Consider the following 15242-nt stretch of genomic DNA (forward strand, 5'->3'; position numbering starts at 1 on the left):
TTTTTTGAGACAGAGTCTCTTTCTGTCGCCAAGGCTGGAGTGCAGTGGCATGATCTTGGCTCACTGCAACTTCCTCCTTCGGGGTTCAGGCAATGCTTGTGCCTCAGCCTCCTGAGTAGCTGGGATTACAGGCACCTGCCACCATGCCTAGCTAATTTTTTGTATTTTCAGTAGAGACGAGGGTTTCACCATGTTGGCCGGGCTGTTCCGGAACTCCTGAGCTCAGGCAATCCACCCTTCTCAGACTTCCAAAGTGCTGGGATTACAGGTGTGAGCCACTGCACTTGGCCGGTCTGATCATTTCTAGACTCATCTAAAAGGTCTTTCATACAAAAAAAACCTTTTTTTTTTTTTTTTTTTTGAGACAGAGTTTCACTCTTGCAGCCCCGGCTGGAGTGCAGTGGCGCTATCTCGGCTCACTGCAATGCAGGCTTCCCAGGTTCAAGTGATTCTCCTGCCTCAGCCTCTCGAGTAGCTGGGACTACAGGAGTGCGCCACCACGCCTGACTAATTTTTCTTCTTGTTTACTGTTTTATTTTGGGTTTTTTTGGTTTTGTTTTGTTTTGTTTTGAGACAGAGTCTTGCTCTGTCGCTGAGGCTGGAGTGCAGTGGCATGATCTCGGATACTGCAACCTCCACCTCCCAGGTTCAAGTAATTAACCTTTCTCAGTCTCCTGAGTAGCTGGGATCACAGGTGTGCACTACCAAGCCCAGCTAATTCTTTTTTTTTAATTTTAGTAGAGACAGGGTTTCACTGTGTTGGCCAGGCTTGTCTTGAACTCCTGACCTCAGGTGATCTGCCCACCTTGAACTCCCAAAGTGCTGGGATTACAGGCATAAGCCACCGCACCCTGCCGATGCCATTCTTTCTATTTGGTAGGATGGCATGAATGAAACTATTTATCAAGAAGGCAGGTGAGCATCTGTGTTTGTATTCACCAACAAGTGGGTTATATTCATGGATTTTATACTGTATAGAGATGAACTAAGGAAAAGGGACATATGGTCCATACTCTTAAAAGCTTTTATATATGCAGACCCAGGCTTCAAAATATGTTATATGACATAGAAAGATCCAAGCAGACTTTACTAACTGGTCATGCATATGTTCTAGCTTTAGGGCTGCTAAGGGTACTTAGGAATTCAGGTATAATTATTCATACATTTATATTCTGCCTATGCCATGGAAAAGGAAAAAATCCAGTTATAATAGCATTTGCCTATGAATATGAAAACAAAATGCTGTATCACCACAACTGGATCTAATCAGCTGAAACTGTTAAAAGAGCATCATTTGACTAACTGGCTTTTGACAAAAGTGTAAACCAATTTAGTGGAAGAAGGATAGCCTCTGCAACAACTGGTCCTGCGGCAACTGGACAACCACAGGAGAAAAAAAAAAGAAAAACCTCTACATAAACCTCAAATCTTCCAGAAAATGAACTCAAAATGGATCACAGATTTAAACATAAAACATAAAACTATAAAACTTTTAGAATAAAACATAGGAGAAAATCCTAGGGACCCAGGGCTTTGTGACGAGATCTAGATATGACACCAAATCCATAAAAGAAAAAAAATCTATAAATTGGACATGAATTGTTTTTTAAATTTGCTTTGTGAAAACTCTCTTTAGACACTGAAAAGACAAGCTACAGACTGGAAGAAGATATTTACAAGTCACATACATGATAGAGTATTCATAGATAGAATGCATAAAGAATTCCCTGAACTCAACAGTATAAAAGCAAACAATACAATTAGAAAATGGGCAAGGTACATGAGGAAACTTTCACCAAAGAGGATATACAGACGGCAAATAAGTACATGAAAATATTAAATTCATTAGATTTTAGGGAAATGCAAATTAAGAGCATGATCTGCTATTACTGCAAACCTACTAGAACAGCTAAAATAAAAAATGATGATACCAAATGCTAGTAAGGATGCAAAGAAATTGGATCTCTCATACATTTATTTGTGGGTATGTAAGGTGGTACAGATACTCCAGAAAGTAGTTTGGCAGTTTCATAAACAATTAAACATATATTTATGATAAAACCCAGTAATCACACTCCTGGGCATTTATCCCAGAGACATGAAAATTTACATCCACACAAAAATGTGTACACAATATTCACAGCAGGTTTGTTTGTAATAGCCGAACCTAGAAGCTAGTAATAGATGAATAAACAAACTGTGTTATAGCCATACCACAAAATGTTACTCAGCAATAAAAAGGAATAAACTACTGATACATGAAACAACTTGGATGGATTTCAGGGATAAAAATAGTGGAACAAAAAGCCAATCTCAAAAGATCACATGCTATATGATTCCATTTATAGAACATTCTGTAAGTAATAAAATTATAGATATGGGAAATACATTAGGGCTGCTAGGGTTTAGGGATAGTGGAGGAGAAGAAAGTGAATGTGCCTATACGGAGGTAGTATGAGGATGATCTTTGTGGTGATGAAAGAGTTCTGAATCTGCATTGTGGTGGTGGTTACACAATCTACACTTGTGATAAAATCTCATAGAGGTATCTACACACATTCCACCAATCTCAATTTCCTGGTTTTGATATTGTACTATGGAAATGAAAGGTATTTGAGGAAAACTGTGTAATGAGTACATGGGGCCCCTTGGTGCTGTGTTTTCGTATAATAATGTCTAAATAAAAAGTTTAAAAGAGAAAGAGAGAGAGACTATCATCTTTGAGCAATTCACTATACAAAGATGACAAATCACTAAGACCTTTAAGAGATCCCAGTATGCCAGACCCCTACTGGATCAAACTGAAAACTCTTTCTTGACCAGTGAACAAAGACATTTGCCTTAACCTACCTAGTACAAATATGTGAATTCATTTATTCCTATCCAGAGTGCAAACTTTCCATTTTTAATTAGCATAACCCATCCAAATATTTTGTTTCTAGCAGTAAACTCCCCCAACTTTTCTCTCTCAGTCAACAACTTAGTAAATTTGTTTACTGGTCCATGTATTTACTGGCAACTAAATCAACACAAAGCTCACTATGTTGACCACTATAGTGGTCATAGCATATTTGTATCATCACAAAAGATTTGAGGCTTTGGACAGCCTTCATGCCCTATCTAAACATATGGGATTTACAGTTCCAAGTGCTAGGCTGGGTACACAGTTGAGAAGGATGATTTATGGGTGACAGAGTGAAACTGAGGAAGACCCCAAGGATAGTGTCCAGGGGAAAAACCAGAATATCTAAAGTCAAGGTGACTGATATGGTTTGGCCGTGTCCCCAACCAAATCTCCTTTTGAATTCCCATGTGTTGTGTGAGGGACCTGGTGAGAGATCACTGAATCACGGGGGGGGAGTCTTTTCCATGCTGTTCTTGTGACAGTGGATAAATCTCACGAGATCTGATCATTTTATGAAGAGGAGTTCCCCTGCACCAGTTCTCTCTCTTTTTGCCTGCCACCATCCATGTAAGGTGTGACTTGCTCCGCCTTGCCTTCCTTCATGATTGTGAGGCCTGCCCAGCCACATGGAACTGTAAGCCCAATAAACCTCTTTCTTTTGTAAATTGCCCAGTCTCTGTTATGTCTTTATCAGCAGTGTGACAATGGACTAATACAGTGACAGCAAAAAAGTGAGGCCAAGAGGGCTGGACAGAGAAGCAGAAGCCAAAGAAGGATGTGGTAAAGGAAGGAACTGAAGCTAGTCAGAACAGAGCAAGAATGATTGACAGAGATATAGCCTGGAGGAATGCCCTGAGGTGATGGATGAAGAGGGACTATTAATGGTGCTGAACCAATTTTTACCTTTAATATAATAATGATGCCAGCCTGGGCAACATAGTGAGTCTCCATCTCTACAAAAAATACAAAAATGAGCTGGTCATGGTGGCACATACCTGTAGTCCCGGCTACTCGGGAGGTTAAGGTGGGAGGTTCACTTGTGCCCAGGAGGTCCAGGGTGCAGTGAGCCATGATTGCACCACTGCACTCTAGCCTGGGCAACAGGGCAGGACCCTATCTCAAAATCATCAGCAGCAGCAGCAGCATCATCATCATTTATTGAGCATTTATTTTGTGTCAGGCTTTGTGATAAGTCCTTTTTTCAACCTCAAGATAATTGTATGAAGTAGGCACACATCATTTCCATTTTGTAAACTGGAAAACCAAGGCTCAAAAGGATTAAGTAAGTGATCCAAGACTTTACACACGTGAAGTGGTTAAGCCGGTATTCAAAGTCAGTTTGGTCTGATTCCCAATGTGCTTATTCATTACACTCAATCTCACTCCCCCATCTCATATCTATATCTACAACTATGTCTATACTGTTATGTCTAGCTATATCTGGATCTATATTTAATATAAAATAGTGAAAAATCAGGATCAGGCCAGGTGTGGTGGCTCACACCTATAATCCTAGCACTTTGAGAGGCTGAGGCAGGCAGATTGCTTGAGCTCAGCAGTTTGAGACCAACTTGGGCAACATGGCAAAACTCCATTTCTACAAAAATTAGCCAGGCATGGTAGTGCACACCTGTGGGCTCAGCTACTCAGGAGGCTGAGGTGGGAGGATGGCTTGAGCCCAGGAGTTGGAGGTTGCAGTGAGCTGAGATCGCACCACTGCACTCCAGCCTGGGTAACAGAGCCAGACTGTGTCTAAAAATAATAATAATAATAACCAGGATCATATGAATATGAATAAAGTGTGAGGCTGAGACTATACACCATGATGTTCAGTACAGCATAAAAATTTGGGACTTCAAATGTGACTTTGACTTCTTGGTTGTAAAGTAAGAAATGGAAATGTGGTCACTTTCAAAGTGCATACTATCTAGTTGGAGCAATACAGTAAGAAGGGTTTATTTTGGGAAGTTTCATGGAAAGGGTGAATTTGTGCAGGGTCTTTAAGAAAAGGAAAATGCAGTTTAGTGGAGGGAAAATGTTCCTCATTAGTGCTTCTCAACCAGACGTGTCTACTGCTCTGGGACATTTTACAAAGGTTTTCAAATTACATTCCTGTTGACTGTGGATAGGTGTCCCGGGGAATGTGGCCCTCTGTTGGGAATTCTGCCACGGTACAATGTGTTGTTGAGAGTGTACTAATGGGAGAGCACAGGTGAGAGTCTCTCCAGTGTGTTGAAAGGAGAATAGGGTGAGGAATACCAAAACAAGACAAAGGGAGAAGAATGAGCCACTTATTAATCCATTTATTCTAAAAATACTCAGCATATGCCATGTGCAAAAGAAAGATGAGATAAAAAAATAGAACACATATCATGAATTAGATGCCACTCACTGTATGCCAGGCATTGTGTTAGGAGCTTTACATATATGATTTCATCTAATCACCACCACAACTTTGTAAAGTACAAGTAGTGTCCGTTTCACGAGCCAGGAGACTTGATCTTAGAGAGAGTTTAAGTAACTTGCCCAGGGTCCCTTCTTGACCAATTTCAGGAGTAACCATTCTTATTGAATTTCCTGTAAACAGTGCTCCTATAGCCCAACTGAGGAGATAAATAAAAATGGTTTTGATTAACACACTCTCTCTCAAAGGATTTATGGCCTAATTGTGGGATAAATACCAGTATGCTCATATTCCTGAAAACAATATAAAAATCCCCAAAGAGGCAAAAAGAGGTTAGAGGGAATCATTCTGCCAGGATTGGGGCTGGCATCCAGGAAGCTGTAGAAGGTGTTACCAGTGGCAAATCCATACAGGTCTGCAGTAACATCACTTCCTGCCTCCTCAGAGGAAAGAATTCAACTGAGGAGCCCTAGGCAGAAGGAGAGGCCGGGGCAAGTTTTAGAGCAGGAGGGAAGGTTTATTAAAAAGCTTTAGAGGGGAGTTGCAGAGTGTGAAAGAAAAAGAAAAGCTTTAGAGCAGAAATGAAACAAAGTAAAATACACTCGGAAGAGAGCCAAGCAGGCAACTTGAGAGATCAAGTGCACGGTTTGACATTTTGACTTGAGGTTTTATATGTTGCCATATCTCTGGGGTCTTGCCTCCTGTTCTCCTATTTTTCCCTTGGAGTAGGCGATCTGCATGCGCAGTGGCCTGCTAGCACTTGGGAGGTGAGATGTTTACCAGAGGTGTCGACGTGCTCATTTGAGGAATTCTTCCTTTACCAGTCATATGTTCCTAGGAGGTCATATACCAGTTAAACTATCCCATTTTGCCTCTTAATGTACATGCTTGAGCCCACTCGCCCAGCTCCCAAGATCTTACCAGAAAGCGGCTGATCACCAACCTCAAGTGTTTCTATTTATTGGGAGACTGCCTTTCCCTGGCACTGGCTGCGACCAATTATTATTTCACAGAGGCAGTGTAACAACCGCCTGACCATCATCCGATGGTCGCCTGACATTTTGGATTCCTGGTGTGTGTGTGTGTGTGTGCGTGTGTGTGTGTGTGTGGCAGGAAAGCCCTCTTCTGCTCTGCTCATGTCTTACCAGCTACCTACTGAAACAGAAACAGCATTTCAACTAACTGAAAAGGATGGATAAGATTATGGGAGATATTACTGCATGGGAGAGATGTTTTGGGAGAAACAGTAGTGTGTCTTATAAGGACTTTTTAGCAACTTGATATTAGTACAATTTATCTGGAAAAGGTTAGACTTAAATTATAGAAGAATTCTGTCCTTTCGAGCTAAAAAAAAAAAGAAAAGAAAAGGAAAGGAAAAAGATCATAGAGGAGTAAATTGCGTATACAGGACAGAAATGGACAGACTTGAAGTCAAATCACACACCTTTATTGATCTCTCTTCAATTCTGCATCCTGCCTCATCTTCTTAGTCAACACAGAGAAGCAATCCAGGAATGGTTAGTAGAGTGACACTGACGTGTAAAATTCCATCTACTGTTCTGGCAGTTTAAGACCTCAAAAAGCAAAGAGGGAATTCCAAAGGAGTGGGCAGTCAAATGGAATCTCTGGACCCTACACTTGTCTTCCTTCCTGTTCCACCTCCACACACTCCCTCCACCTTTGAAATGTCAGATCCTTTTTCCCCAATGACAGCATTGCCAGGTAAGAGAAAATAAAGAGGCTTGTTTTGCAGCTCCAAGAATCTGATTGGGTGAGAATGAGGGCTTGCTTAGCTCATAGATAAGTCTTCTCTCAGGTCCTTCCTGGCCTGCTCTCTGACATCCCTACCTTATAGCTCTTGGATGCATTCAATACAGATGCATGCTTTGGATTTGGCAGCAATTTGTACACATGCCACACAGAGATCATGGAAGAGAAATGAAAGTGATCACAAGTACCATTAGGCCTAGAGATTTGGAAAAATGAAATACGTTCTATAGAACTGATTACTGCTTTGGAAGAGATTTAAACTGTGCCTAGAAATCTGTTTCACAGATCTTATTGTTGCTACAGAAGAGATCTAGACTGTCCTAAAGTGCTGAACTCTGCTCCCATTGTGCCCACAATGATGCCACAGGTGGATTGTTGCTGCCCCACCCGCCCCCCTACTTACCCTCACCCACCCAACCCACTATGACACGCTGCCCTGCCCAGCCAGAGATTATATAATAAGTCCAGCTATGCGTGCTTACTCTCAATAAGGCATTGCCCTTTCTGATAGTTCTGACGTTCAGTTGGAAATCTCTGTTGGGAGCAGAAGAAATCTCAACTGGGAAGAGAAGGGTGAGCTCAGAGGGCATCATCACACCACACTGCTGTGTGTAAAGACCGTAGAAAGAAAAGCAAAATCCAGGGAAAGTGATTAAAACATAAAAAAAAGAAGGAGGCAGGAGAAGAAATTGAAAAGGGAATTAAAACAAAAGAGCTTAAACAGGAAGAGAGACAAGATGCAATGTGAAAGAAGAATAGAGATTTGGTACTCTGCTTTTCTTAGATTGGATTTGGTCCTCAACTTGTGTAGTGCAATGATTAGGATATGCTGTGCCTGAAAGCCTGACATGTGTTTCTTCCTTTCAGTAGCTGTATCCTGTTGCCCATGCTGCTGTTTCTGCTGTTGTTTTAGGGTCAACTCCACTTATAATAGCTAGAGCTTTTTTGAAAGTAGGGTGGTAATAAACTAATAGAAATCAGTCAGCCCACTTTTTGGTACCCTCTAACTCTTCTACTATTTTTTAAAGTTTCTCTGAAGATCTTGCTGGAAACAATCACTCAGTGGATTTGTCAGTAGACATACATGAGTACCCTTAGCAACTTTACTTGTGACGGGACAAAGGTAGGTGAGAAAAGGAAAATGGAGCCAAAGTGTGGAAAAATTTGAAAACAAAAAGATTGCTGTGGTCCAGTGATTTTCATTTATGAGATTTTAAAATTAAAATATGATCTGGTTTACTGAAATTTAGCTTGTAAAAAATACTACAATTGATCCTGGGAAGCGTGAGAGTGTAGGAGGCTTAGGTTTCTTCTTGGCTCTGTGTGGCCTGAACACAAGGCCTACCTTTTACCTGCTCCTTCCTGGGGCAATTACTGCATTGGCTGTTAGGAGCTTTTCCATAACGGATGTTTGTGTTCACATTTTAGGAACACTATGATGGAAGACGCTGGACAGAATCCACTGGATGATGTGTAAGTAAGGGAATAATAAAAGAGTTCAGTAGAGGAAGCTCCACGGGAAGAGTCTCCAGCAATCCAGTAGGGAAGATCTCCACTGTGTGAGACCATATCTCCTCAAGTCTGGGGAGGCTTCCTAGGGAGAAGAAACTTTGGCTTCAGTTCTCTGTTCTTCATCAGACTAATGATGAAGGCTTTCAAATAGGTTTTCAAAGACCTCTAGTGTCTCAAACAGCTAATCAGTCTTGCAGGAAAAAGATTTATCTCCCTTCCGGCCTCCACTCAGCCCATGTCCCTGCCTGACTAGGTTAGAAGATAACAAAAGGAGAAACCTTTCCCTTGCAGGTCTTTAAATGCTTTAGAGGTGTTGTTTGGATTCTGCATACTTCATCTAAAATATTTCAAAACAAGTGTGTTAAAGTATTCATAGAAAAAATATTTCTTTTGCTTCATAAAAGATTTGTTTTAGTGGGTGCCACTTACAGTATTTCAAATTAAAATGTGGTTCCACTCCAGAATTTACTTTATGCAAAACAGTGTAGAAATCAATTTATCATGGAAAACAAAATAAGGCTGGTTAGGCCTATTAACAACAGAAGATAAGAGAATGAATGAAATTATAGGGGAGCGTCTTCTTAGGGCTCCTATGCCTTCCTGTCCTGAGGTTGGTGATAAAGATGATTTTCTGTAGGTACCAGATGATAGAATTACCATCATTAGAAGCCGTAAAACAGAACCTTGACTGCCTGAATTCAGACCTTGAAAAGGACCTGCAGAAACTGGATATGGAGAATCAGGTTCTCCTTAGAAAGATTAAAGGGAAAGAAGAAACTATTCCCAGGTAAGGCTTTGCAGTTGGTGGGGGAAGGGCCTCTCCTCCCCCGCAGGTCCCCTGGGATACAGAAGGTAGAAGGAAGTTTCACTTATTTGATGGTGAATCTTGGTGTGTTATTTAAATCCTGAAGTATGAACTACAGTGCCCTCAAAATACTTCATGGATAGATTTTTGCATTAGGTGTTCACATTAGGTTGACATTTTATTGCCATTGCATTTGGTAATTACTCTGACTTCCTGAGACTTTGGAAGTAGTTTCTCAAACTGGGGCCCTGGCAGCTTCCTTAGGGGCTAATCCACACCTGGGTGACTTTATATTTTTCAGTCTGGAAAGAGAGTTGGCCTTGTCACTAGAACAAGTCAAAGAGGAGGAGGAGTTGAACTATATCATAGATGATCAGGAGAAATCCCTGAGGGAGCTGGAATTGGAGACAGCAAAGCTGGTAAGGAGGGGTCTAGAAAAGGACCCTTGGATGCAATTTGTTTGCATTCTGCTGCTCTCTTTCCCAGGAAGTCATCCCATGTTCAGTTCTTCTGTATCTAAAATCATGGCTGTTTAAGAGAGTGTTCTGGGAATGAAGCACTGGGTATGGGTGCCGAAGAGGCTTTTTCCCAGATCTGCTGTGTGAGCCAGAGTGCACTTTTCCGACTTGATAGACTAATCCCCAGACATCATTCCGTGACCTGGTGAAGGGGGAGAGATGACAGCAGAGCAACTTTCTTCTCTTGACTTCCTTTTTCCCCACAGGAAAAAAGTAATGCAACCCTAAGCAGGAATGTGGTAGAGCTCCAGAAAAAGGTAAGGGGAGCCCTGGGTTTTTTAGGGACCCAGAGTCCCTAAGAACATTGTGTCTTCACAAGAGAAAGGCTGGCGGGTGGCATGCAGGAGGGGTGCTAGGCACATTCAGAATGAGAAAATATATACATAAAAGTTAATGGAAATGCTGTTCTCTACACAGCAAAGCCCACCCTGGAAACAAGCCTCATTTCTTAGGAATCGCAATAAGAGTTATCTTCCAGAACTCTAATCACAGAGACTGGAGAGGAGGGGGTAACTGGCGAAGGTGGCATACTCCCTCCACACTGCAGCTGCCAATTGTTCTCTGGGCATTACAGATTGTGGTGAGAGGGCTAAAGGGCTGTACAGGGAGAAAGACTTACCCCTCCTCCCACCACTCTGCCCCATTCTCCCTTCCTTTTCTCACTGTCCTCTCCTCCTCGCTGTGCCCTTGCTTCCATGGGCGATGGGAACAGACAAGTCTGTCCAGCCCGCATGGAGTCAGGCAGCCTGCACAGGGTGACGGAGATGCTTTGCTGCCAAGCTTCTACCCAGGGCCCGGATTAGTAACCACCGTCTGTACCTGGGACCCCTAGTCTGCCACTGTCCCAGGTTTTCATGTCTGTGTGCCATACTTAGTTCATGATTTTTGGAATGCTATTTTAGATTTCAGAGCTATTTACAAATATTGACCTTGAAGAAGAAGCCACAAAGCAGATCCTGGAGGAAATGAGGGTGAGTAGAAAAAACAAACAGATTTTCTGGGAGGTGTGTCAATTCTTGGTCCTGTGAGAAATTGCTCTCAAGGACTCCCCTAGGGTACGTACTGGTTATGTCTATGTACTTATCAGAGATGAGTCAGTGTCCTTTATTCCATGTATGTAATCCCATGGCCTGTGGGGCATTCATGACATCACTAGTCACACTAAGAGCAGAGATGACTGCAGTGGATCAAAGTGGAGGGCACTGCTCCAGAGTCCCCATCTTCCACCAGTCAATAAAACACAAGTTCTGAATGCCCACTGGGACCTGCCCTCTGGAAGTTTATTACTTAAGTAAGGACACACAAATTAGATAGATATTCAATAGGAAGAAAATATTGACTCCCATAATCATACAGGGATGTGCCGTGATCTTCTGATTTTCCAACCCATGGCTCAAAGGCCCAAGAAGTTGTTTTTTTGTTACTGTTTCTTTTAATCTATTTTATTATCTTTTGCCTCTGCTAGAAGAGAAGTCCATTGAGAACATCAATTGTTGTCTATGTTGTTCATTTGTTTCCCCAGGGCCTAGAGCTATGTGCCTGGCACATAGTAAACGCCCAATAAATATATATATTGAATGAATGACTACACTGGACACCCAATAGTGGGGAAAACCCCTGTTAGGAAGCTCTCTGCATATGTATGTGGTGAGTGTGAGTGTGGCAATTTAACTGAGCCAACTGTACAAGAGCCCCACTGTCTTATGCATTTCTGAGACAAAGAGAAGCCAGGTTTCTCTCTGTCTCTCTCTCTCTTCTTCTTTTTTTTTTTTTTTTGAAAAAAAAACAAACCGGGTTTTCCTTTTTTTCCTCTTCTTTTTTTTTTTTTTTTTTTTTTTTTTTTTTTTTGAGATGGAGTCTCACTCTGTCATCCAGGCTGGAGTGCAGTGGCAAGATCTCAGCTCACTGCAACCTCTGCTTCCCAGGAGTTAAAGCAATTCTCCTGCCTCAGCCTCCTGAGCGGCTGGGACTACAGGCATACGCCACGATACATGGCTAATTTTTGTATTTTCAGTAGAGATGGGGTTTCACCACGTTGGCCAGGGTTCACCATGTTGGCCAGGGTGGTCTCAAACTCCTAACCTCAAGGAATCTGCCTGCCTCGGTCTCCCAAAGTGCTGGGATTACAGGCGTGAGCCACCACGCCTGGCCCAGGTTTCTCTTTTATTTCCAGTGTGATTCGGGGGACATGCCAATACACCCTATGAAATATGAGTGGGAGGAAGAGGCTTGTGAGCTTTGGTCAGTAGGCCTGGAGGAAGGAGGATGGCTGGGCTCACTGAATGGGGCACTGGCCTGCTGAGGCATAAATGTCAGCTCTGCCACTCTGCAAATTTTAAACAAGTTTCATACTTCTCTGCGCCTTTGTTTCCTCATCTGTAAAATGGTGGGGGGGTGGGTAATACCAAGTGCCCACCCTAAATTGTTATCAGATGTCTTCAACATACAATAGCCATTAGTATCATGCTCTCTGCTGGTCTGAAGATGGTGATAATTACCCACTTCCCTTCCATAAAAGAATGCTAGTAGTAACTTTCTGCTGTCACTCATTGTCTTCCACAGGCAAGACTACAGAAGTCAACAGAGTCCTGTGCAAAGCAAGAGGAGGAGCTGGCCAAGGTAGAGGCAGTGTCTCTTCCACTGAGGGTCTGTCGGGATAGAATGGGAGAGAATCCCAAGGGTCTTAAAAACAGATCTGTTGAGGCATGGGCGGGGAGGTACAAAAACATCTTGCAAATGAATTTCTGATTCTTATGCATTCTTATGCAGCTGAAGGGAAAGAAAACTTCTATTAAAAATCCTGCTTTTAGATATGAAGAGATGTGATGTTAATACCATTGCAATATTTGTATATTAGGCTGTATATATAAAATTTTCATTTTTCTTTTTGTAAAAAAAAAATCCTGCTTTTACCATTTATTACACCTCTATGTCAAATACCATTGTTGAATTCCAAACCAAAGTGCCTTGCCACATCCCCTGGTATATCACCTGACAGGCATATGACAACTTGGGCAAAATATTTCCTTTGCTTAAAATCAGACTCTGTGCCTAACGATGAGATCACCTCTTTGTGATGTGATTGCTGTTTCCTTCAAGTCAGGAGTTGCTAGGTAACCAGCCAAGTGCCAGAGCACCAGGTAGGGCCCCAGGCAGGAGGCTGGGTTTGGCTCTGATTTCACTCATGGGGTTTGTTAATTTCCTTTCTTTTTAGATAGAGAGTGACTACCAATCTGTGTCTGAGCTCTGTAAGGACCAGGTCTACTACATAAAGGTACAACCCGTCTGGAGGAGAAGTCTGAGTAGAGGCAGAAAGTCTCCAAGGCCATGGGTTCCTTGGTTTTTCGTTAGGCTAGAATGTATCACTAGGAGAAATGCTCTATATACAACAGCAACAAGAAGATGGACGTTTGTTAAGGATTTACTTTGTGCCAAGTACTGTGCTAAGCACTCAACATATATATAGTATTTTTCTCAATCAATTTGTTCAATAATTCTATGAGCATGACAGTTATGATCAAGGGGATAATGAGGTTTCAGGACGTTAGAACGCAGCTCGTAATGGGGAACACAGCTAGCAAACGTCAGAATTGGGATTTGAATACAAGCAGGGACCTGAATGGGAGGGAGCTGTTTTTGTTCATATACATCCATTCTGGTTACTAATATCTTTGAATTTTTTATTAGAACCCCTCCCCCACTAGTGTGTGCATACTGATAAGTACACTGTTTGGAAAATAATTAGCAGAATGTTTTTATTAATGACATCATGATGAAATATGGACATTTTCCATTTATGACTTTTGTTTTTTTAACTTCATGGAAAGAAATACCAGGAAGTTCTGAGGAAGATGAAAGAGGAAAAGGAGGCGCTGCTTCTTGAGAAAGAAATGTAAGCTCAGAAAAATGGCCTCCCTGATGGACTGCAGTGGCAGTCCGGCAGTCCGGGTGGTCTTTGAAGGGAGGGGTGCTTCTCAGCATAGTGTGTGTCACTGTGTAAAGGGCCTCCAACAAGTCATCTCTTTCAGCCTCCACTCCATGGTTCTGACTGGAAAACCACCAGCATTCAGGCTTTCCTCTTGCCTTCCTCAGCAATTGGTGTTTTAAAAGTCTCTTTTTGGCCAGGTGCGGTGGCTCATGCCTGTAATCCCAGCACTTTGAGAGGCCGAGGCGGGTGGATCACCTGAGGTCAGGAGATCAAGACCATCCTGGCCACATGGTGAAACCCCGTCTCTACTAAAAAAATACAAAAATTAGCCAGGCCTGGTGGTGGCCACCTGTAATCCTAGCTACTTGGGAGGCTGAGGCATGAGAATCCCTTGAACCCGGGAGGTGGAGATTGCCGTGAGCCGAGATCATGCCACTGCACTCCAGCCTGGGCAACAGAGTGAGACTTCCTGTCAAAAAAAAAGTATCTTTTTAATGTTCTTCTCTCTCTCTCTCTCTGTTTTTTTTTTTGTTTGTTTGTTTGTTTGTTTGTTATTGCTGTTGTTGTTGCTGTTGTTGTTTGTTTGAGACAGAGTTTCACGCTTGTCACCCAGGCTGGAGTGCAACGGTGGGATCTCAGTTAACCGCACCTCCGCCTCCCAGGTTCAAATGATTCCCCTGCCTCAGCCTCCCAAATAGCTGGGATTACAGGCATGTGCCACTGTGCTCAACTAATTTTTGTGTTTTTAGTAGAAACAGCATTTCACCATGTTAGCCAGGCTGGTCTCGAACCCCTGATCCCAGGTGATCCACCTGCCTCAGACTCCCAAAGTGCTGGGATTACAGGCATGAGCCACCATGCCCAGCCCTAATGTTCTTTTCACATGTCCTCAGTTGCATGTCATTCCTGAAAATTATCTGGAGCTATGATCAGAGAGTAAGAAATGTAGTAAAAAGAGAACTAGGGGCCCAGAAATGTTCCTTTATGTGTGTGTACTGTCCCCTTTCCCAGGATGCAGCGGGTCCACCAGACTGACCAGAGGCCCCGGTGATGCCCTTTTACACTTTCTTTCCATAGACTGTATGTCTCAGGACTTGTCACACTTTCGTTTTAATTATTTATACTTTTCAATTGCATTATATAATATATATAAAGTGCACAGATTTTATGTAGTTTGGTGACTTTTTATATGTGAGAACACCACTGAGATCAAGCTATGGAGCATTTTGAATTCCCAAAGTCTCCCTGTTCCCTCCTCCCAGTCAATACTCCTGGAAAAGTAACCATTCGCCTGACTTCGATCTCTTTCTCTTTTTTTTTCTTTTTATGACAGAATGGGAGAAAATTTTTGCAATCTACTCATCTGACAAAGGGCTAATACCTAGAATCTACAAAGAACT

General features: G+C 42.3%; 1 protein-coding gene across 4 annotated transcripts in view; it reads left to right on the top strand.

Annotated features, from left to right (window-relative positions):
- Nucleotides 1-6769: 6769 nt before the first annotated feature.
- Nucleotides 6770-15242, top strand: part of LOC108518795 (transmembrane and coiled-coil domain-containing protein 5B) — a 17776-nt gene continuing 9303 nt past the window's right edge. For 2 of the 4 annotated variants that reach the window (XM_017857435.1, XM_017857438.1), the window contains exons 1-10: nt 7561-7652; nt 8108-8202; nt 8508-8552; nt 9229-9378; nt 9698-9815; nt 10121-10171; nt 10817-10885; nt 12477-12533; nt 13129-13188; nt 13742-13806. In XM_017857435.1, coding sequence (XP_017712924.1) covers nt 8515-8552; nt 9229-9378; nt 9698-9815; nt 10121-10171; nt 10817-10885; nt 12477-12533; nt 13129-13188; nt 13742-13806 — 608 coding nt within the window. In that variant the 5' untranslated portion in view covers nt 7561-7652; nt 8108-8202; nt 8508-8514. Of the gene's footprint in view, nt 7032-7560; nt 7653-8107; nt 8203-8507; nt 8553-9228; nt 9379-9697; nt 9816-10120; nt 10172-10816; nt 10886-12476; nt 12534-13128; nt 13189-13741; nt 13807-15242 lie in introns of those variants that run through there. The other 2 variants (XM_017857437.1, XM_017857436.1) reach the window with 2 other exon arrangements.

Source organism: Rhinopithecus bieti, unplaced genomic scaffold (genome assembly GCF_001698545.2).
Source record: "Rhinopithecus bieti isolate Rb0 unplaced genomic scaffold, ASM169854v2 scaffold_44948, whole genome shotgun sequence".
NCBI classification, from domain to species: domain Eukaryota; kingdom Metazoa; phylum Chordata; class Mammalia; order Primates; family Cercopithecidae; genus Rhinopithecus; species Rhinopithecus bieti.